Raw genomic sequence first — 23,157 nt, forward strand, 5'->3', positions numbered from 1 at the left:
TTTTTCCACCTTCTCATTTAATCCTATGCTAAACTTCCAACTATTTACAGATGCAGACATGCTTAGAAAAGGTGGCTTGACTGAAGTCACATCACTTGTAGTCACATACCAGGACCACTTTTCTAATAAAAAGGAAAAAGTTATTTCAGGCTTTCAAGGCATCCAAAGGCAATAGGAGAGACAAGTCGCACAAATCTAAACTCCCAGAGAAGAAGTCTAAGGCATGTGTGGCAAGCTGGTTCTCAGAGACCAGCACAGGTTTCCTGGAGTCAGAAAGGCCCACGGAGCTGGGTTCGGGCTGGTTCCTGAGGAAGGGGCAAGCTTTGTCAGGTGGATGGGAGCAGGACAAAGAATCTTACTTTCTTGAATGTAGCAGTGGCAGTTCTGTCCGCAGCGTGGTGAGAGAATGTACCTGGACCCAGCAGAAACTTTCTGCTCCGTATTGTCAAGAGTCGAGAGTCTGATGAGCCAGACTGGGAAGTTTGCAGGTAGATTCCCACAGAAATAGGAGTTTATAGCCACAGGCACTGTTAGAAAAAGGATGGGACTGGATATAACACCATCTGCTTGTCTGGCACACTGAGCTGTCTCCAGTCCCCCTAATGTTAGCCCTTCCCAGGCTCTTCAAACCCCTGACCCTGACGAGTTCTCCCTCGGGTACCTGGAGGACCTGATTGGTTGGAAAGGAGACTATCCGTTTTAGAACGCTTCCACTCCTTTCGAGAACTTCAGTTACCCTTCGTAGGCTATTCGAACAAATCAGAAATTATTTTCCCAAGTACTGGGGACCCTGTCACATGCAGTTTCCCACAGGACTCAGCACGGCTCATCCTCAGTAGAAGCAGTGTTTGCTGCCAAGCGGCACACACATTCCACTCAGGGCTAAGTGGTGGAGGTGTTCCTGCCCCTCCCTTTGGCTCTCCTAATCATAACACAGCTCAAAGCTGAATACACTTCTTTTCCCCTCCAACCAGAAAGGAGCTCTTATGACACTGGGAAATAAAAAGAGGCTATCAGTAAGAAACGAAAACAGACCTTCAAACAGAACACTCATGGCTGAGCCTGTTTCACGTCCATTAAGAAGCAACTTTATGTGCTCCAGGTGATTAGCATTAACCATATAAAGCTTAAAAAAATGAAGTTTCCTAGTCTCCTTTCCTCCTGAGATTCTTAAGTGATTTGATCTATTTCTTTTTAAAAAAAAAAAGTTAACATGGCTCTAGTTATGTGCCAAACACTATTCTAGCACTTTACAAATATTAACATTCTTTTCTACTTACACTTACTCTTGGATGAACTCTTTAAATACATACCTCTGTGAAAAACAGGTCTAACCTAATATATTCCCTTTTTTCCTTGCAAAATCATTTCCCCCAGCTCTTCCCTATTGCAGTGAAGAAGGAAATCCTTTCATAATAGGTATTCCACTTAGACCATCTTCATCCCATTCCTGCCACTTTTCACTAAAGACCTGCAACCCTGGGCAAGTCAGTTAGTGCCCCTTAAAGCTGTAAGTTGAAAGGGTAGAGTTGGAAGTTCCCAGTGACATGCGGATTGCAAGTTGTTAGTATAGTATTGGTGAAGTGAAATGACAGTTGCTCAGCCATGTCAGACTCTTTGTGATCCCATGGACTGTAGCCCGACAGGCTTCTCTGTCCATGGAATTCTCCAGGCCAGAATACTGGAATGGGTTGCCATTCCCTTCTTTAGGGGATCTTCCTGACTCAGGGATCAAACCTAGGTCTCCCGCATTGCAGGAAGATTCTTTTCCATCTGAGTCACAGGGGAAGCCCATTGACACATGTCTGTAATTCTGTAACAATATCCTGTAGACTGTGGGGGACAGTACTGGTGATGGTGCAGGGCTGAGAAGGAGTCCATTAGGAAGACTAGTCTTGGAGGAACCACCTGGAAGAGATGGGGGTAGGAGTCATTCCATCATCAGGGAATCCAGTTAGGATATTGTTGCAGGATCTTGGGATTGGGAGAACAGGGATGGGAGTAGACAGGGAGCCAGCTTAGAGTGGGGATAGGTGAATTCTGCTTGGGCACCATACTGTTCAGCTGCTGTGGGACATCTGTATGGAGATGTCACGTCCATAACAAAGCTGGGGAATTGGATCAAGCGCAACAGAGGTCGATGTGATATTTATATGTGATAACATAACAGCAGGCTTCTCAGGTAGTGCGGTGGTAAAGAATTCGCCTTCCAATGCAGGAGTAGCAAGAGATGTAGGTTCAATCCCTGGGTCAGGAAGATTCCCTGGAGTAGGAAATGGCAACCCACTCTAACATTCTTGCCTGGAAAATTCCATGGACAGAGGAGCCTGGCAGGCTACAGTCCATGGGGTCACAGGGTGAACATGACTGAGTGCGCACACATACATGAGAATAGGGATATTACTCACTAATATACCCCAAGCACCAAGCACCTAGTAAAGTATTGAGCACATAGTTGGTGCTTAAGTAACATTTGTTGACAGAATCATCAACATAAAGGTAATGAAAACTCTTTAAATATGTGCCTCTGTATTAGTTCACCAAGAGAATGGGAGCAAAAGCAATCAGCTAAAACCTGAATCTCAGAAAGGGTGGAAAAGAACTCAGGAAAAAGTTCTCAGAGAGGCCCAGGATTTCAGGCATGTGAGGCATGTGGAGAGGTGTGGACAGGATCAGATTCTGCAGGAGACCGCAGAGAATGAAATCTGAGGCACGGACTTAATCACAAGAGTTACTACTCTGATGCTCTGTGGGAAGAAGGTGAGACACCAAGTTCATGGGCTTAGTGAGGGACTGGCTTAGAAGCTTAGGTTGTTTGCCAAAAAATAAAAGATGTTGGAATTAGAACCTGAAAGTCTAGAAAAGGTTGGGAAAGTTGTGATGGATCCTCAGGAGATTAATTAATGGGTCATCACCTTGGGCTCAGGGGGAAGCTAGACACGATGAGTTTGTGGTAGGGCTGGGGGGAAGCAGTGTCCAGGCAGGACCATGGCACCCCACCCACCCTGGAGGACCCTTTCTAGAAATATCAATTACTTCCTCCTTGAAGGCACCTGATTAGTTGCCACCACAGGAGAAGGGGGAGATAAAGGTTGTTTACCATCCTCTGCCACTCCTTTCTCTTCTTACTAAGGAGAAGGAGGTGGCAGAGGATGAGATGGTCGGTTGGCATCACCGACTCAACGGACATGAGTTTGAGCAAACTCCTGGAGATGGTGAAGGACCTGGAAGCCTGGCGTGCTGCAGTCCATGGGGTCGCAAACAGTCAGACATGACTTAGCTATGGAACAGCAACAAAACTGTGCTGCAAATTTGCCCTGCGGAGTCAGCCTGTAAGGCACAGGCTTGCTGAGCCAGGGATGGGGGCCTGGGGACTAAGAGGGCACTTTACCGGCTTTGTATTGACCCCATGCCCATTCCTTCCCCCTCCTTCCATCGATCAGTTCATTCCTTCCCAGCAGTTGTTACTGAGAGTCTATGAGGTGCCAGGCCGTGAGCTTGGTGCTGGGGAGACGAACATGAGGAAAGCAGTGCCTTCCCTCAGGGGCTGTTATCAATCTACAAGTAACCTCAGCCCCTTGCCCCTCCTCTCAGAAATCCTGTGCAACCGGCTCCAGATCTCACCCTGCTCTGGTGCAGCAGGTGGGTGAGATGGAAGGGAGCTAGGAGGTGATCTCTGGGCAGACTCCAAGGTCAGGGAAAAGGCAAGTTTGCTGTTGTTAACGTCTGAAACCTGCTTATTTTGGGAAGCTCTAGCTGTCTTTTATTTCCTGGATTTGGTTCCCTTTCATTCCTCCCTAGGCTTTTTGGTGACAGTCCTTTTAAAATTTATAGCCTGTCTTGGTTGAGCCAAAGGGAATCAGAGAATGGAAATGGATGCTCTGACTGTTTGGGTCAGAGAAAGTCAGGCAGTAAACCCTGGGACCAGGTGCCATGAGCACGGTACCAGAGGAGAGAAGAAAACTCAAAAGGGGTGCACCTGGAGATTACCTACACAGAGCTTTCGTGTTCTAGCCTGGGAAGATTTTTTTTGTTTTCCTTTAAGAAAGGAAACCTGTCCACAACCAGAGCCTGCAGTCTTCCCCAAGTGCATAGCTCTAGGCTAGGATGGCAGAGGCTGTTGCACTTTTCTCCAATTGTGAGGAGAATTAACTTAGGAATTAACCATAAAATCTTCCAGAAGGATCTGGTTTGTTATTTGCTTGTTTTAATTTTAATTTTCTTTTTTTTTTTTTTTTTTAGACTTTTACCTTTGCTTCCTGGGTAGCTCAAACCATAAAGAATCTGCCTGCAAAGCAGGAGACCTGGGTTCAATCCCTCGGTCCGGAAGATCCCCTGGAGAAGGGCATGGCAACCCACTCCAATATTCCTGCCTGGTGAATTCCATGGACAGAGGAGCCTGATGGGGCTACAGTCCATGGACTCACAGAGTCGGACACCACTGAGCGACTAATACACACATATTACCTTTGCTACAAATTAAGAAGGTTGCCTATAGCCTAAAAATATACAGGATAGTCTCAAGGTTCTGATCTTTAAAGGTTTAACACTTTACCATTCACATAGAGATAAAAAGTTGCCGAACAGAGAATAATATTTGTCTTGTTGGAGGTTTATAGGAACATTGTGACCAGACCTACCTAAACAGCTGCCAAGAACAAAAGATTCCAGCACCAAGAAGTCTGTACCAACCAACCACGTGTCCTCCCCTTTTAGGACAGAAGAAGCCTGAGGGACTTCTCCTGCAGTCTAGCTGTCAACACAAGAGATAGGCACGCATCCTATCCCTTCAAGGAACTAAGACCCCACACCCCATGTGGCACGGCCATAAACGATAAACACGGCCTCAATTCTAACTCCAGTGTGATGGTTCTTTGGGACACCAGTCCACCATTTTCTCAGTCTTCTGACTTTCTGAATAAAGTCGCTATTTCCTGACCCAACAATTCATTTCTCAATTTTATTGGCCTGTTGTGCAGTGAGCAAGTAGGAGCTTGGTAACAGAGGGACTGGGAGTTCTAGCTCATGAGGAGAGGCTGGGAATAGCTCACGGGTGAGGTGTGAGGGTGGCCCAGGGTAGCCACCATGGCCTCTAGGTTGGTGCCGGGTGCAGAAGTTCAGTCCAGACAAGAGGAGACTTGTCCTCTGAGTGAGCACCACCCACACAAGGGGCTGTGGATACTATAGCCAGAGGGCAGAGGGAGGAAGGCTGGGGCAGAGGGAGGGTGGGGAGTGTAGCTGCAGGCATGGGAGCAGGCTCTGGCAACCCTGGGCCCCTCCTCCTCCCCGTGCTCCCCACCCCACTCTCTCACTTGTCCCGCCAACAGGACCCACTTTGCAGGAGGCTTTGAGATCAGGCATGTGTAGCCCCGGGCTCTGCCCCACGGGCACTTGGGAACTGCCCAGCACCCTTTGGAAGGTGTTGACCAGGTGCTCATGGGGATGGTCTGGGGATTCAGAGCTGGGACAGGGAGGTCCAGGGAGCTCTCACAGTTGGAGAGGAAAAGTTTTTCAAGTATAAAAGAAATTCTCTAGGGAATTCCCTGGTTGCCTAGTGGTTAGGACTTCGCGTTTTCACTACTGGGACCAGATTCCATTCCTGGTTGGGGAACTAAGATCCAGCAAGCTGCACGGTGTGGCCAAAAAAAAAAAAAGGAAAAACCCCCCAAATCCCCTAAAAAACCATAAAAGGAACTCCCTAAACAGTTCCCCACAGAGGTGGGGGAATCTTCCAGGAAGAGGGGCAGGGGTCTTCCCAGCATGACTTGAGGTCCTGCCAGCCCCTCCAGAATCTTCCAGCTGCCTGGGCTGCTACCACAGGCCGCGGGGGGGCGCTGCTCCCCAGCGTGGCTCGAGGCAGCCAGACACATCTTAGGGAAGTGCTGGAAGGGGCAGCAGGGTCCCTGGAAGGAGGAGGACACCGCTTTATCACTCTGAGCTTGCTCTTGGCCACAGACAGGCTGCCCCCTGGCTTCCTGAGTCCTCAGCCCTTGCCCCTCAGGCCAGGAAGGCCTGGCCCCGCCTGTGGCCAGCTGGTCCGGCTGCCCCTAGGTGAGCATCTCCCTGAGGAGGGCAGGGCCAGCCCAGCTGCCCCGATCCCCGCCCCACCCCCCCAACATCCCCCTCGTGTCTCCGCAGCACGAGGCCCTTCAACTCACTGCCTCCCACTCTGGTTTTTCCATCTAGCTCCTTGGCCTCTCTCAAACTCTCCTACAACTGCACTCTGACCCTCCAGTCCACCTCATATTCCTCAGGTTCTCCCTTGTTCCTGGTCCCTCTCAGCCTCTAGAGGGGCCCTCTCCCCTCTCCTCCCCTGGTTAACCAGCCGTGTAAAGAGCTGCCAGGGCTGGGCTGAGGATGGGCCCTCCTGTGCTTTGCTCTTCCTCAAGCTTCCCCTTGGTCCTCGCTCCTCCTTGGCCCTTTCTCCTCACCTCTCCCTCCACCATTCATTTTTATTATCAAGGAAGGACACTGAAAGGAACGGGCCTGCTGGGCAAGCGAGTGGAGAGGTGGGTTGGGGAGATAATCGGGAGGACGGGCAGCTCCTGCAGATAAGAATTTCCTGGACTCCCTCGGGAGTGCCCTATGAATGGACAAACACTCCTGATTCTTCTGTCCTTCCCTGTCGCTAACAGAGCAACGTCTGGAGGAGGGGGGGGTGGAAAGTCAGGGTGGTGTGGAAAGGGGCTGGAGACTTCGTGCAGCCAGCGCTGAATTTGACTCAACTCTGACAGTGACTAGCTGCATGGGTAGGGTCAGCCTCAGTTTCTCCATCTGTAAAGCACAGATCACACTTTCTGCCTTGCAGTGCCTGGCACCAAGTATAAGCTCAATAAATGTGGGCTCCTGTCCCCGCTGTCAAGATGCCAGGTCACCCTTTGCCCTGAAATCCCTCCCCTGCTTCTCAGATTCCACACAAAAGGTAACCCTTTCCTCTGTGCCCTCTCTATACCAGGCACACTCACACCCACAACGTCACATCACCCCTCTTTTAGTAATTAGGAAAGCTGGAATGCAGCGGGGTTACCAGTGACCAGAGTATGAGCAGAAGGCCGAGGCAGAACCAAGGGGTCTGAGTGCAAAGTGCCAGGATGGGCGAGCCCTCGGCAGCAGGTTGCTGGGAGGGAGCAGGCAAGAGTTTTGCTGAGAAACTCAACTGGGCAAGAGCTTCCAAGGGCCTGGATGGGAGCAAGCAAGAGCCCAGGCTCTGCATCTGCCCTGGTCACTTGCTGGGTGACCTTGTGGAAGTCCCATTCTCTCTCTGAGCCTCTGTTTCCTCTTCCTTGTTTTGCAGGAGTGGATGGGTCGGGGGCTGAGATGGATTGCTTGCTGTGTGAGCTCTGTCCCTTCCCCTGCAAGGGGACACAGTCTGGTACATATAAGGCAGGGCTGCCGTTTAAGGCTGTTCATAGTGTAAAAATCTAGTCTTCGTTTTCTCCGCTCTTCATTTCCTCCCTCTTCCCCACCCCCATCCTGTCACTTGGGGCCTATAGTCAATGAGTCGTAAAATGAGAAAGTATCAGGAACTAGCAAAGCATAGACTGCAGCTGGGGCAGCTTTGGCGCTGAGTGTGATGGACTGCCAGCCCATCCTCCCGTGCTCGACTTAGGCCAGCCGGCTGGCAGCAAGCAACTCACCCAGCCTGGTCCATGGCCCCCAGCTGGAGAGCAGAATATGCAGGCCTATCTTCAATGGGTCCAAAAGCCACACCTTAAAATGAGTGATGAAATCTCTGTGTACTGATGTGGAAAGATGTACCCAGATGGACAGCTGAATCACAGAAGCAGGTTACATGTTCTCACTATAAAGTGATCCTTTTACGTTCTTGTAGAAGATGAGAAAATGTGAGCAGACTCCAAACTGTGAATAGGCATTCTCTCTGGGAGTAAGATTTTAGGGGAATCATTCACTTTATACATTTTCCTCAGATAGCTTTTGATTTTGGACTGGGTCACATGGATTGTGGAATGTTAGTTTCCCAGCCAGGGATGGAACCAGTGCACCCTGCAGTAGACGTGCAGAGTCCTAACCACTGGACCGTTAGGGAAGTCCCTCTTTCGATAGGTTTTTAAAGCAAACGTGTATTGCTTTCCTGATTGAGAAAAATCAAGATAACTTAATAATAAAGATATTTCCATTATGGGAGAGAAGCCTTGCAGAAATATGCATGGGCTAATGAAATTGCTCCAGGTCTCTGCTGCAGGTTGGAATTTATATCAACCTAGGATGGGAAGGCTAGTGGACTCTTGCACTAGATCCAAAATCAAAGTACAGAGTTTGATTTTTTTTTTTAAGAGAAAATGAACAATCCCTTAATGAGACTGACTTTTAAGGTCAAATCTGTCAAAATACGTGATTCTTAAGGCAAAAGGAGGGTAATGATGAATGAGGTCCTTGGGGTCCCTAGCTTAAACCTGGACTCCAGTTGTTTGCTGGGAGCCAGAGTTGGGGCAGCCAGGACTGGGGGCTGCTCCCCAGCACCTCCCACAGCTTGAGCACATAGCCAGGTCAGCACTGTGGTCCAATCACTCCCCTACATGGCCATAGCTTCCGGTCCACCAGCCACCCTGTCAGAATGACTCTCTGGGATCTCCTGGCCCCTTGCCATCTGGCTTTCTCCTACAACCAAGCCCAGAATGTGTGGGTGTTCCCCTGTGTCAAGGACCCAGACTCCATGCTGCCAAGTAGGGGAAGGTAGTAAAGAGACAGGCGGGTTTCAGCCTACATGACATTGCAACAGATCTTTGAGGGTGGAGGGGCTGGGAAGGGGACAGAGGGGGCTGTGCAAGGTCACTCTGGCCGAGGGCTTCCTTCAGTTCCCAGATGACCGATTCTATGTCCCCCTCCCAAGGAGTCAGCACGGGGCTGAGAGGTGCAGTTGACACAAGTTTATTGGCAGAGCTTCAGCGGAGTCTCCCTCTCTCTGGGACAGCCAAGGGCACAGCACCAACGGAAGGATGGACAGACAGAACCCCACACGGACATACAGATGGTGCAGACTCATCAGCACAGCCACGCAAGGCACAGAGACACACAGGCCACAGCACCAAGAAACACACAGACACAGAACCACAGGGCTAGAACACACGAACAAAGTGCGGGCTTTGGGGCTTCTGCATAGACAGAGCGAGGGCCACGTGGGGAGGGGGCCCCTGCTGACCTCCCCCAGGCATAGGCACACGGACAGCACACAGACAGGCAGATGCCCCCAGCCAGCCAGCCTGCCACGCAGACAAATGAACTGCACAGAAAGGACACTGATGATTCCCCAGACCATGGGGAGCGGGGACCACAGGCGTTCTACCCCCCACCACCACCAACTGCACTGATTTCCCTGCTCAGCCTGACTCCGGCCCACTCCCCGACACACACACTTTGGTCTTGCCCACTGGGGCTGGGAGGGGGACAGGTGGCAGGTGGAAGCTGGGGAGAGGGGAAGGGTACAGGCCCAGCTCCGTCCCTTCTCTGTGAGCAGGGAGGCAGGAGAGTCCAGGGCAGAGCCTGGGCCTGGCAGTGGGGTGAGGCTGGGGCCGGGGCTCAGACTTGGGGGGGCTCCTGGCAGCGCAGGCACTGGGCCATCTCGGGCTGGTATTGTTCGACCTGCAGGGTGCAGCTGGAGAATCCAAACCGGGAGTGGAGCCTGGATGTGGCTTCAGCTAGGACAGCTTCGGGGTCGGCCGTGGAGTCTGCGGGGGAGTGATAAGAAGCAGCGAGCTCCCAGGGGAGTGGGGAGCCAGGCCGGGGTCCAGATAAGGATGGGTGAAGGGGGACCCAGGGGTTTTGCATGGCATGAAAGCCAGGATTGAATGGGAGCTTTATTTTCTCTCTCTGTTGTACGAACAGTGTACAACTGTTCAAAGAAAAGGTTGGGGAGACTCATCCCTAACTGACTAGGCTAACACGCTAAACTGTTATTTTGCTATTTGCTTCTTCTCTTTGGGTGTCAGTATACAGCTGTGTATTTCAGCAGCCACACCACCCGATTTTCCACAACGATCCAGATGTCAAATATTCTGTTCCCATTGTCCCTCTAGAGTTACCATCAAATATCCTACAGAGTATAATATTTTTGGCATCCAAATTGCAAGTCTCTGATTGCTTCTTGCATCTGGAAGAAACTCAAAAATCCTTTGTCAGCTTGTGAGTCACCCTATATATTTTAAATAGTTGAATCATAATGTGGCTATAATTTTATATTCAGCTTTCTCTCTTAGCATTATACCATAAACATTTTTCCTAGTTGCCATACAGTCTTCATAATCATCATTTTTAAAAGTTATGTGGAGTGGAGGAGCCACAATTTACCTCACTGTGCCCTATCACTTAGACCTGTGGGTACCAGTGATCTTTAAAGGGTTGCTGATGCCCTGTACTACTTTAAAGAGGGTGAAACCTCCCCTAGAACACCCTGTCTACGGCTCCAACATGCATGAGAGAGACAGAGAAATACAAAAGTCAGAGCTAGAGGTCAAGAAAGCCAGAGAGATGGGAACAGTCCCAGTAATTCAGACCAGCTTCCTATGTTTGGAGGGTGGGAGGGGAAAGGAGAAATGTTTCTGGGAAGTAACTGGCTGGGGCTAGTGTGGACTCACCAACGGCCAGGTGTGCGGAGGCAACGTAGTGCGTGAACGTCAGGGACCACAGGTGCAGCTCATGGATTGCCCGGACTCCCGGCACCGACAACAAGGTGTCCCGCACGGGTTCAAAGCCCACACTTCGGGGGGTCCCTACAAGTAGCACCCACCACACCTTACTGCCAAAGCTGCTCCTGCCCAGAGGTCAGGACCCCACCTCCCCCATTCTGTGCCACTCACACTGTAGATCCCCACAGTTCACTCCATCCCTAAATCCCCCTTCCAGCAATAAGCCTTCTCCCCACACACTCTTCAGAGAAAAGAGGGGCACCTAGTCATGGAGTGGGGTCAGGGAGGGCCCGGTGCTGGGGATGCAGGGAAGCAGCATCGTCGGACTCACCTTCCATGAGGACACGGAGAACATCTCGCAAGGTGGGAGCCGTGGATCCAAGGGCACAGATGGAGAAGAGGAAGGTGCTGATGGGGTCAGCTGCTTTGTATTGAGGCTGAAGAGAAAGAAAGCCCTAAGAACCTAGAAATCGGGAACCTTTTGGGAGAAGATCTAGGGGCACCCTGGACAAACAGGACCTGAGAGGGGAAAGGGACCATAACCTTGGGCCAGGGGTCCTGTGGAGCTGGGAGGTGGAGTGGGGTGGGGATGGGGACCCAGGGAAGGCAGGGCTGGGATGTAGAGAGGCGAGGGGGAGGCTGGGCCAGGCTTGCACACATGGTACCTTGAAGTAGATGAGGATGGAGGCAATCAGCACCCCAAGGCTCTGCAGGAGGTCCCCCAGCACGTGCACAAAGGCCGCCCGGACGCTGGTGTTCCCCAGGGGCAAGGGCTCCCCGGACCCCTCCTCCAGCGGTGCATACTCTGCCCCCCTTGACCCGTGGCTGTGGGGGGGCCCAGCCTGGTGCAGCACAAAAGCCATTCTGAGGGGGAAGCAGAGCAGCTCAGCCCAGGTGGCCTGCTCCCAGCCTCCTCCACCCACTTTCACGCCCCCTCCTCTTACCTCCCAGGAGCCCTTTCTCTACCTATTTTCTCCCTATTTTCCCAGTCCCCAGAAGAAAGCAATACTATCCAAGAGAAACAAACAGAGCTGCCTGGGGGGAGGAATACTTGGTACTAGAGATGTAGATTCACATCTTGGCCCTGCTACTGAAATTGCTACGTGCCCCGGGCAGGCAAGGCCCCTGTCACCTCTGGTTATTTGTTTTGGCCACACCGTGCAGCTTGCAGAAACTCAGCACCCTGAACGGGTATCAAACCCCAGGCTCTCATCCATGAGAGTTGGAATCCTAACCACTCGACCACCTCTCATTAACTGAATGCCAGGGGTGACACTACCTACCCCGTAGTGGTGCTTATGTGCTTTAAATGGGACAGCATTGATGATGGTCCCCACCAGGCCTTTAACCAAGGTCTGTTGACCCTGAATTTTAGGTCTCCACCCCAGCCCCTTCTCAGACATCCCCAGGGCAGCAAGGCGAGAATTGTGTGCATGTGCTGCGGGTCTGCTGGGCAGAGAGAGCCCGCTCTCCCAGCCTGGAGGAGGACCCATCGCCCTGCCTCTGACATGATGCCTGCTCCATACTGGAACGTACAGCAGGTTGGCACAGACCGCGATGCTGGCGGTCAGCAGCATGGCACCCCCCTCGATGTGGTAGTCGCTGTGCAGCAGGCGGATGAAGGCCAGGTACAGGAGGATGCCAGTGACCATCCAGAGGGAGACCACGGAGGCCAGAGCCCCCAGAGTCTCTGCAGGGGGAGACAAGCTGTCAGTGAGCAGCCCAGGACACTGAGAGGTACCTTCTGGCCAGGTCGAAGGGTCCTCAGGCCATGCAGGTGCCTTACCTGAGCGATGCCAGCCAAAGGTCATGGTGCGGGTGGCTGGACGGGTAGAGAGCCAGAGGGAGAAGAGGCTGCCCATCATGCTGCCCACGTCTGCCAACAGGTGGGCCGCGTCAGTCATAATGGCCAGGCTGTGCGCCAAGTACCCACCTGCAAGGGTGAAGTGACGTATCATCTAGTTCCATTAAGCAAATATCATGCTGTGCGTGTGGAGGCATGGAAAAGAGATCGGGGGGACATATACCAAAATGTGAATGGTGGTTTTTCTCTGGTGATGGGATCACACATCTTTTCACTCATTCACATTTTCTAGTTTTTCTACAGTAATAGATTCTTTTAAAAAATTCAGCTGCACCAGGTCTTAGTGGCAGCACGCAGGATCTTCCATCTTTGTTGTGGCATGCGAGATCTTTAGCTGTAACATGTGGGCTCTGGTTCCCTGACAGGGATTGAACCCAGGCCCCCTGCACTGGAAGCATGGAGTCTTAGCCACTGGACCATCAGGGAAGTCCCAACAATAACGTGTTTTAATAAGAAGAAAATACGGCTTTTAAAGGACCAGTTTGTATGTACTGATAAGCCAGTCCTGAATCCCCCTGGTACTGCCTGTCCCTCACCCTCTCCTACTTCCTGAGTTCTGGACACCCGGCTCCCGCGTCCCAGCCAACCCCACCTTGTCTGCATCTCCCCCCGGGGACTTAGGCAGGCATCCTGAGGATGGAGTTGGAGGAGCTGCTAACTTACCAACCACCTCCCCGGCCATGAAGACGCAGCACACAGCACAGGCGGTGCACAGCTGCCTCTGCGCCTGCATCCTCTCCGGGGTGAGACCCGGCTGTGGCAGGGGGTCCCGGTGGCAGTGGTGGAAGGACATCTCCACGGGTTTGGGCTCCTCAGGGAGGGGCTCGGGGGCCTCTGTGAAGAGACTGAGACAGGCAACATAGTTCAAACTGGGGCCTGGCTCAAGGGCTCGCCTGCTCCTTCCTCATTCCCAGGTCCTGGGTCCCCTAGATTAGCTTCATCAGATGTCCCATCTCTCTCTCTCCTTTTCCAAGTCCTGGTCAAAACCAGGAGCCTTGTAGACAGAGGGCCACAGGAGAGATGGGGGCTGAACGGAAGACTCAGATCGCAGCCTCCCTTTTCCTTTCATATACAGAGCCAGAGTCTCACAGCACAAAGGAAAGCACCTTAGAGATGAGCTAGTCTACCACTGACTAAGGAATTAGATGTACGAGGCTCGGAGAGGGAGGGGACTTATGGGGGCCACACAGCTAGTTAGTGGTCGAGCTGAGATTCAACTCCAACCAAATCAAGTCATTATGGTAGGCATCACGAGAAATACAAATGAACTGGGTATCCTTTCTAATCTCTGGGAGCCTTTGGCGAACAAGACAAATGTCTACCTAAGTACTGTGAGATGCTGTAGAAGGTAGCTATTGCCTTAGAGCAGCTAAAACAGTGCTATCAGGGCTCGGATAGAGGGATATACTGACTCTAATGAGGACACCAGGGAAACAACCAAAGGAGGCCCCTGAGAAGGGCCTGGGCAGATGGAGAGGCTTTTGATAAAGAGGAGGTGCACATGCCGGCGAAGGCAGTACCATGGGGAAGTGGTGTGAAAGTGCCAGCTGGGGCTCAGACCTGGCTTCCCTCCTGGACCTACCTCCAGATGCCTCCATTCCCGGTCCTTCCACTTCCCTCTCTAGACATGCAGCTGAATGTGGCCCTTTAAGAGAGGAGTAGAATGTGGGGACCCAAAAAGTCTGAAGTTCTTGGCACGGAGAATTACTGGCCAGATTCCAGAGCTGGGTTGTCATGGGGAAGGGACAGTGCAGACTGCTGTGGCTGGGGTGGCAGCAGCAAGAGCGCTGGGCTGGGAGTCTGTCATGTGTTAGCTGGACCAGTGGGACCATAAGCACCCAGCAGAGGCCGCCTTAACTGCACAGGACTGTAAGCCTCCCTGGACCAGTGAATGGGTCTGGGGGCGGGGAGAGGGCTCACCTCTAGTATTACCTGGGGATGCGAGAGGCTGAGCTCAGACTGACTGAATTTTCGGTCCATTCTGGCCTAATTCTCAACCCTAATACCACCCAACCTAAACTCCGGGGTGGAGGGACGAGGGGGAGGAGAATAGAACCTTCCACAGCATAAAGGACCTAAGTAGAAAAGTACAGTCCTGGGAATTCTATGTGACAAGAAAAGCCTTGAGAGAAGATGAAGGCTCCAGATGATAGAAAGGCAATCCCAGTAGTAAAGTGGAGAGGGGTGCCTGGGGGTCTTCTGGTTGAGGAAAGCTCTGCCAATGGGTGAATTTAGGTGGGAGGGAGGAGAGGGCACATTTGGTGCTTCTAGGGAAAAGTGGAGGGCTGGTAGGTAGATTAACTTCTTGGAATCCCCTTCTAAGACTTAGAATCTAGATGGGTATGATCAGGTGTGTTTCCAGAAGAGACAGGAGATGAGGGTGGCTTTGAAATCTGTCCTCATTCTTCAACAAGATATACCAGGCAGTGTACATGTACTGAAGCTCAGGCTGGTGGGAGACATGTGTCACAAATGACTTACTATGCAAGGAGAAACTGGGGCCAGAAGGGTTATGAACAAAGGACTTCGGATCACAGGGGAAGGAGTGACCAACTCTAATGGGAATAAGGAGAACCTCACAGGGGTAAACAATGGGGCTCCAGACATGCGGAATGACAATGACAAGATATGCAGCTTGGAGCTTAAGTGTGAGGAACCAAGGGAAGGACTGAGGACGAAAGTGATGGGCTCAAAGGAACATAAAGGAAGATGCACTGATTGATTTGATCTTTCCTGAGCCGTGAGATGAATGACCTTGCTGATGCACTAGTCTGGGAGGAAGAGAGGAGAGGAGATGGAGTGGTCCAGAGCAGACCAGGCCAGAGGCTCCCTGCGCAGAATTTTAGAGGAGGGGCAGGTAGGTAGGGAAGAAACCCTTCCAGAAAATACTGCAAGATTTGGTGACTAATGGTCATATGAGAATGAAGCGAAGCTGGGAGTCAGAGATGCAGGTCTGAAGAGCAGAGGGTGAGTGGCTTTGGGGCAGTGGGCAAGATGCCTTTCCTGGCCCCAGAAGACACAGTGCAGCCAGGCATCAAGGTAGTCAGCCATCAACAGGCTGCTCCCTTTTGTTTGGCATTAACTGGGCACTAAAGAAGCCTCATTGTTAATGTGTGGGTGGTAGTGGGGCTACCTGCTGTTTAGAGAGAAGGAAAAACAATTCTCTCTCTCTGGCCCTCTGAAACCCCGGACAAACAACAAATAATATTGAGTGGGGTAGAGGGGACAGGTAGAAAGGGGAGACTGTCTTGAAGCCGAGTCAAAAGGGATGTGAAGACATGCTAGGGCTACGGCTGGAGCCGCCACAATTGCGGTCCTCCGTGGGAGGGATTCAGAGGGGGTTCTTCCCTCCCTCCTGCTCATCCACTCGCCCACCCATCCAGGTTTACGGCCTCCACCCAGGGAAGGCGCGAGAAATACACAGAGGCACTGCATCAGAGACAAAGGGACAGGGGTTGGGAGGGAAAAGGAGAGATGAGGAAAGAGAAAAAGCCGGAGACTCTGTCAAATTCCCGAGATAAACGGACGGTGGGCCAACAGACAAAAAGGCCGGCGGAGGTGACCAGGGAGGGCCCGGCGCGGCCATTCGGAGGGACAAGGCGGACGGAGCCGGCGGGACGCGGAGGCGGTTCTCCGGCCGCCCCCGGCCCGCTGTCCCGACTGCTCGGCGCGCCTCATTTCACACCTCGCCGCCCCCGGCCCCGTCTGTGCGGAGCCGGGAATACCCCCGCCGCCCAGACCGCACCTGCTCCTTCCTTACCGCCCCCTCGCTTCCCCGCGGCCGCCCGCCCCGCTAGGAGCCGGCAAGACCTGCTGCGGAGCCCGGGCCCATCCTCGGCCCGGGTGTCCACAACTGGAGGCGGCTCCCCGAACCCGGGCGCTCGGATGGTAGGGCCGGGGGCCTGCAGATGGGACTCCGAGGGGCTCCCATGGCAGGGCCCCCGGAGCAGTGGGTACATCGGGGTTCCTGGAGCGGACTCCGGCCCGACGGAGGGGCAGTTGCTCGCGGGGAAGGTCGAGGGACTTGGGGGGGGCGGGCCTGGGAGCAGTTTCTCGGGACTGGGAGGAGGGTAGCCGAGAGGAGCCAGAGCAGGGTGTCCACCTGCGGGGGCCAGGGCTGGCTGTGCGAGCTGGGGACGTCTGCGCGGCCAGAGAGGCTGAGCCCGGCCGCCACGAAGCCAAGGGGGTCGTGGTGCGCTGGGAAGGCCAGCCGGCCGAGAGAGACAACGAAATAGACGGAAAGCAGAAGGATGGCGCCCCTCCTCGGCCGAGGGCCGACCCAGATTGGTCTTACCTCTTCAAACGCAGGCCGCCACCAGCTCCGCCGCGGTCTCGAGGGCCCACCAGGCGAGTGGTCTCCGAGCCCCCCGTGGTGGGAGACGGCTCCATTTCTCCGCGGCCCCCGACCGTCTAGGCCACACCGAGGGAGGGAGAGGCGTGGCGGGCCCTGCGCCAAGTCCGAGCGGCCGGCGGACCCCCAGACTCCCCGCAGGGCCGCGGGGCCACCAGAGTGAAGGCAACTGCTGCGGCTGTGGAGCCGGGAGTCCGAACTGCGGCTCCCGCGGCTGCCGGAGCCCCGCCCCGCATGGGGCGAGCTCCCCAAGCCCCGCCTACAGGCTCCCCATCCTCTCTCCCCACGCCTAAGCCCCGCCTCCGGGGCCCTGTCCCCATAGACATGGCTCTATTTTCCGGCGCTAGAGCCAGGTGGGGCGGTGGGAGCGCTCTGCGCTCCGACCCTGTTCTAGAGAACGCTTATCTCCATAGCCCCGCCCCTAGACTGACTAGTCCCTCCCCTAGCCCCGCCCACCAGCGGGGCTCCTCAAGCTTGAGGGGCTTCCCTGATGGCTCAGATACCAAAGAATCTGCCTGCAATGTGGGAGACCTGGGTTCGACCCCTTGGTTGGAAGATTCACCTGGAGGAGGGAACAGGTACCCACTCCAGTATTCTTGCCTGGAGAATCCCATGGACAGAGGAGCCGGGTAGGCTACAGTCCATGGGGTCACAAAGAGTCAGACACGACTGAGCGACTTTCACTTTCAAGTTTGGGGACCTCTCAACCAATCTTCGCCCAAGGAACACCGACTTGTGCAGGTCCACCCCAGGGCATCTCAACCCCTCTCTCTGCCACTCGTCATCTTGTGGCCCCAGCTCCCCACACATGGAGGCAGAAACAGGTGTGGAGGAGAGAACCAGAAAAAGGACGTGGGGTGAGCAGTATGACAAATCGGGGAGAACTCCAGGGACTCTGGCCAGAAACCCCTCTGTGAAGGATGTGAGGTCGGAATTCGCGAGCAAAATCTGCTGCCAAACACTGTACCGCTAATGATTATTTTTAAACAGAAACATGGGGTGACAAAAAGTTTCCAACCCTCCTTCAATCAATTGTTATCCCTATTTTTTCAGATGAGTAAACTGAGTCCCAGAAGAAGAGGTGTCCAAAGTCATGCGACCAATGAATAGAGGACCAGGACTGGAACCCCATCCTCTCTCCTTCCCGGGTCAGGGAGCCGCACTGGCAACTGGACAGAGAGCATTGGCCGCAGTTCTGTCGCTCAGAGGCTGGGGTAGCCGGAGGGAAGAGCACGCCACCTCTCAGTGGTCACAAGCCCCAAGTTCATGGAGGCAGCGCTCAGCTTGCCAGCAGGTGGATTCCTTACTTCCAAAGCTGTAGCACCTTCCCAGGCATTAGCTCATTTTGCCTCATTTAAACTAAAGCCCAGGGGAAGGAGTGGCTTACAGCGAAGTCGGTGGCTAGGCTGGGAGTTAAAACTTCAAATGCACAATGTTTCCTGCCCCTCACACCTGCCGCCAGTGTGGAATGAAAAGGGGATGGTGATGGATTGTGCACTCCACACTGTGACACTCTGTGAAGAGGAGGGGTGGGGGGTAGGGGGAAGAGTTAGCATGGGTGCGGAAGGTGAAGGGTGGGAGTGGTTAGTTAGCCCAGGCAAGAAGCCCATCATACACACCCTTCGGAATATACCGGACTTGTGAACACCAGTCAGAATGAATTTAGGGTTCTGGTGATAGACATCTAACTCCAACATCGTTTTTCCAGACAATGAGACTGTGTGTGCGCTTCCTAAAACAGCAACAACAACAACAACAAAAAACTGGAGTACATGCCAGATTGAGTGGTTGGAAGTGATAGGGTTAACCCGGGAGAGCTTCGCGGAGGAGGTGAGGCTTGAACGGATTAGGCAAACTGGGCGGCGGGCTGGCTGTTCTGGCGGGGGAGAGTGCGGCTCGTGCCAAGGTTTGCGGGCGGCGAGTGCTGAGGGTTTGTACCGCTCTGGAGAGCGGTGCGGAACCAAAGCACTAAAGGGTCTGCGCGCGCCCTGGGCGCCGCGCCTCCACCCACGCCCTGCGCTGGGCCCGCGCCAGCCTCTCCTCCACGCGCTCTCCTCTCCCCAGCTCTCCGCGCGAGATCCAGCCCACAGTCCACGCGCGGCAAGGGAGAGAGGGTGGGGTGGCTTTCTTCCCTCAATCTCTCCGAGAAGCATGGGGCCTCAGCTTCCTCCGTGGGTTATGGGAGGCAAACTGAATCGGCGCGAGGTGAAGCCACCTGCCAAGGTCACCTTGTTCGTCCGTGTCATAATCAGGGTGCAACTCATGTCCTCCCTCAGGTCCCCGGGCACGTCCTGCCTGGAGCCGTCGGGTTGTTGTTGTTTTGGTTTTTTTTTTGAAGCTCCACACCGGGCCTGGGACTTGGCCAACTCTGAGAGCCTTTGGGCGGGAACGTGGGGGCCACGGATCCCTCCAGGGCTCGGGTGCGGTAGCCTCGACCGGAGCGGCCGGCGCCGGCGAGCTGGAAAATGGGCAGACACCGCGGGAGTCTGTGCGGGGCAGGGGCCGCTAGACACGCCTCAGCCAATGACGACAACAGGGGGACGTGATAAAAACAACAATGGCTTCCTCTGGGATTTCCTTTCCTGGGCAGCCCCAGCATGGCTCAGGGACAGCAGCCCCAGGTGCCCGGGAGGGGGCGCAGAGGCTGGCACGTGCCCACCCGCCATCCGGCAGGGAGCAAGAAGGCAGGAAGGGAAAGGGGCGTCGGAGCAGATGGATCACTGGGCTGCCCTTCCCCTCGGCTCCCTGGCCTTGGAACATGCTGCCTAGGAAAGCCGAGTGCAACGGGTTGGGAGAATACCAACAGTTTCTTTTGCTTGGAAATTTATGCAAGAAAAGCTTGGCTTTGAAACAGACAGCTTGCACCTGTTTCTCAAGAAACCATCAAGTGGCCCTGTGAAAATCTTTGCAAAGTGTCCTCTTGAATGCCAGGTCTGAGGAAGACGTTCTGCACCTGGAGAGGAGATGGGAAGATTGTGCAGGAGTTAGGACAGCTTAGGGCTGGTGCCCTGTATGGAGCACTTCATTCAGCCTTCGCTGAACACTCATTTCCTGTCATGCACCTTGCTCTCCCACCTGGGGATCTCTGGTGAACAAGATGGATGTGTTTTCTCTCCTCCTGGCTTTGACTTGATTTCTCTTCTGCAGTTTTGGGTTATTGATTTACCCACTCTTGATGCTCTTACTTCTTCTTCAGATACTAATTTTCCCTAAGGTGTGTCCTTAGGCTATTCTTAGTCCCAAAGGAGATGAGGCAGGGAGCCCTGGAGGTTCCCAAAAGAACAGGTCAGTGCCAGTTTCCAGAGCACATGATGACAGAGCATCTCAAAAGGGAGCTTCAGGGGGACCCTGGCTGGACCAATTCACATTGGGAGAGAAGGAGAGCAAAGCCCAGTGCTGAGGTCAGCATGTAGGCTGAGCCAGAGGTCTCAGGCAAGATTTGGAATCCAAGCCTGTGGGCAAGGGTTAACGTGTGAAAGAGCCAAGCCAGGCTAAAGGGTATATACAGAGGTGTTACCCCTGGAAAGCCTTTCCTGATCTCCCCGCCCCCTGTCCCAGGTGGGTTACCTGCTCTTCCCTGGTGATCTCAAGGCCCCACTGTGCTTAGGTGCTGGGAGCACTCACCACATGATAACAAAATCATTTGTTTGTCTGTCTCTTCACTAGAGCATGAGCTCCCTGAAGACAGGTGTTGTCTTTCTCACCACTGTGTCCCCAGCTTGATACACAGTCTTCCGTAAAGCCATCCCAGAAAGGAAAAGCTGATTGTCAGAGTGGAAGGCAGGATGGAGGAAACAGGATTTAGTTGGAGATACAGAGGATGAAGGAAAGCGGCAGCTTAAATGTCACCTCCTCAAAAAAGCCTTCCCTGATTCCCCCAAACCAGGCTAGTGGAGGTTATACATTCTCATTGCACACTTCTTTTTCTTCCTTAGCACTTATCATACCATAATTAAATTGTTATTCAAGGATTATTTATTTCTTCACTTGGCTTCCAGGATTCCATAATCTAGTTTTCCTCTTATTTCACTGACTGCTTATTTTCAGTCTTCTTTGCTGGTTCCTCCTCATCTTCCCAACCTTTTAATGCTGGAATAGTCCAGGACTTGGTCACCCCCTTCTCTTACCTTTCTACACTCAGTCCCATGGAGATATCATCCAGTCTACAGGTTCTAAAGACTACCTGGAAACAGCAAGAAACGATTGTTGAAGCTGGGGGATGGGTACATGGAGGGTCATTGGACTATTCTGTTTTTATATGTGTTTGAAACTTTCTATTAAAAAAAAACTTAAAAAGTGGCATCTTACATGATGATTCCCAGATCTCTCACTTGAACTCTGATCTCATATACCTAGGTCAACTTGACTTCTCCTCTTTAATGTCTAAAAGCATCTCAAGATTCATCTAAAACCAAGCTCCTGATGGTCACCCCATCCCAAACATTGCCTTCTAACAGTCCTCCCCGGGCAGAACATGGGAACCCCATCTTTCCACTTGCACAGACCAGAAACCTTAGAATCATCCTCGACTTCTTTATTTTTACTCCACATCCAATCTGTCAACAAATCCTCTTTCTATCCTTGTCCAAACCACCATCATCTGCCTTCTTGATTATTGCAGTAGCCTCCTAGTTGTCTTCCTTTTTCTGTTTTTGTTGCCCTGTCGTCTAGCCTCAATCCAGGCTAGGCAACTAGACCTATTTCCTCACTCTCTATCTCACTCAGTATCAGCCAAAGGGCTTGCACTGGCCCATAAAGCCCTATGCAGTCCAACCCCTCTGATCTCATTTCATACTGCTCCCACCTTGATCCCCAGCCACTCTGGCCTTTGTGCAGGTGGGTCCTACAACCAGGTACACTCTGCCAGATGTCTTCACGACTCATCTGAGGACCTGCTTCAGGTCCTGACTTAAATATCACTTTTACAGGCCTTCTCTGCTTTTCTTTTTAAAAATTGTATTCTTCCCTCAAAAACTTTCCATCTCCATCCCCTGCTTTATGTTTCTCTATAGTGATGATTACCACCCAACATACTGAATACTTTACTTGTTTACTGTCTATCTCCTCTCACCAGAATTTAAGCTACATGATGTCAGAAATTTTTGTCTGTTTTGTATGCTGCTATATCCCCAGTACCTAGAAGAGTATCTGGCACCTGATAGCATCTAATAAATATTTGTTGAAGATATTAATGAATGTCTATCTTCCACAATAAGCTATAATCTATGAGAACTGATTATCATTGTATCTAAGGTACTAGGCATAGAGCAATGCTAAATAGATATTTGTTGAGTAAGTGAATTGATTAATTAAAAGGATAGTTCATGAGGGGAACTGGTGTGAGTGCAATGGTATAGCAGATAGAAAGAACAGGGAAGGAAAAAAGACTGATGGTTACAGAAGGTTTAGGGCAATAACACGCAATGTGTTTGGATGCGCAACATGGTAGCAAATCATAGAGTTCATTGCCATATTTATAGACTTCTGTATTTATTTATTTGGCTGCACTAGGTCTTAGTTGCAGTACAAAGAATCTTTGATCTTCATTAGGGCGTGCAGGATCTTTTAGTTGTGGCAGGTAGGATCTAGTTCCCTGACCAGGCCCCTGCATTGGGAGCTCAGAGTCCTAGCCACTGGACCACCAGGGAGGTTCCCATTGTCATATTTAAAGGGTTGTTTTGCACCCTGTAGGCTATGAGCAAAGGAGTAGTAATGATGGAGGCACTGCTTTACAAATAAAAATCTAGTAGCAGTATACACCATGAGACTGGCAGTAGCAAGAACAGTTAGGAGGCTAGAACAGCAGTTAGTATGACATGGAAACTCTCTAACTGAGGTGCTTCAAGGTTGTGGAAGCTGAAAAGAAGAAATAAAATAGAGAGCAATTTTGAAAAAAGAAATGATTAAGAACTGGGCTCCCTGGATGGCTCAGTGGTAAAGAATCCAACTGCCAATGCAGGAGATATGGGTTTGATCCCTAGTTTGGAAAGATCCAACATAACGCGGAGCAACTAAGCCCGTGGGCCACAGCTACTGAGCCTGTGCTCTAGATCCGGGAAGCCACAACTACTGAGCCCCTATACCACAGCTACTGAAGCTTGAGGGCCCTAGCGCCTGGGCTCTGCAGCAAGAGAAGCCTCTGCAATGAGAAGCCCTCACACTGCAACTAGAGAGTAGCCCTGCTCACTGTAACTAGAGAAAAGCTCACACAGCAACGAAGACCCAGCACAGCCAAAAATAAATAAATAAAAATTTTAAAACAAAACAAAAAAAAAGAAATGAGTAAGAATTTTTGGCCT

General features: G+C 52.3%; 2 protein-coding genes and 1 long non-coding RNA gene across 11 annotated transcripts in view; 1 reads left to right on the forward strand and 2 right to left on the reverse strand.

The window, feature by feature from the left end:
• SLC30A3 (solute carrier family 30 member 3) lies at positions 1-17,054 on the reverse strand. Of its 5 annotated transcripts, XM_081484153.1 has the most exons (9): positions 16,802-17,054; positions 14,090-14,152; positions 13,171-13,352; positions 12,430-12,576; positions 12,180-12,333; positions 11,309-11,507; positions 10,975-11,080; positions 10,593-10,727; positions 8,874-9,686 (listed from the first exon to the last, which is right to left on the reverse strand). In XM_081484153.1, exons 1-9 carry the CDS (start codon positions 16,894-16,896, stop codon positions 9,538-9,540), a joined length of 1,230 nt encoding a protein of 409 aa, XP_081340279.1. In that variant the 5' UTR covers positions 16,897-17,054; the 3' UTR covers positions 8,874-9,537. The 5 variants fall into 5 exon arrangements, with proteins under 5 accessions (XP_081340278.1, XP_081340279.1, XP_081340282.1 ...); XM_081484152.1 differs by lacking the exons at positions 8,874-9,686; positions 14,090-14,152 and adding an exon at positions 1-1,908; XM_081484156.1 differs by lacking the exon at positions 14,090-14,152 and having other exon boundaries at positions 12,430-12,519.
• Positions 14,255-23,157, forward strand: part of DNAJC5G (DnaJ heat shock protein family (Hsp40) member C5 gamma) — a 17,920-nt gene continuing 9,017 nt past the window's right edge. For 2 of the 5 annotated variants that reach the window (XR_014051778.1, XM_081484158.1), the window contains exons 1-3: positions 14,255-14,376; positions 17,912-18,152; positions 18,567-18,688. Coding sequence is in view for 2 of the 5 variants with exons in the window: in XM_081484158.1 (XP_081340284.1) it covers positions 18,125-18,152; positions 18,567-18,688 (150 nt within the window). In the remaining 3 variants the exon portion in view is untranslated. Of the gene's footprint in view, positions 14,377-15,040; positions 15,365-17,581; positions 17,716-17,911; positions 18,153-18,566; positions 18,689-23,157 lie in introns of those variants that run through there. The other 3 variants (XR_014051779.1, XM_081484159.1, XR_014051780.1) reach the window with 2 other exon arrangements.
• LOC145503803 (uncharacterized) lies at positions 17,818-19,362 on the reverse strand. Its single transcript, XR_014051783.1, has 3 exons — positions 19,087-19,362; positions 18,478-18,590; positions 17,818-18,372 (listed from the first exon to the last, which is right to left on the reverse strand). It is a non-coding gene; the product is annotated as an uncharacterized LOC145503803 (long non-coding RNA).

The sequence above is a fragment of the Giraffa tippelskirchi genome, chromosome 4 (genome assembly GCF_054371585.1).
Source record: "Giraffa tippelskirchi isolate mGirTip1 chromosome 4, T2T-mGirTip1v1.2.pri, whole genome shotgun sequence".
NCBI classification, from domain to species: Eukaryota; Metazoa; Chordata; class Mammalia; order Artiodactyla; family Giraffidae; genus Giraffa; species Giraffa tippelskirchi.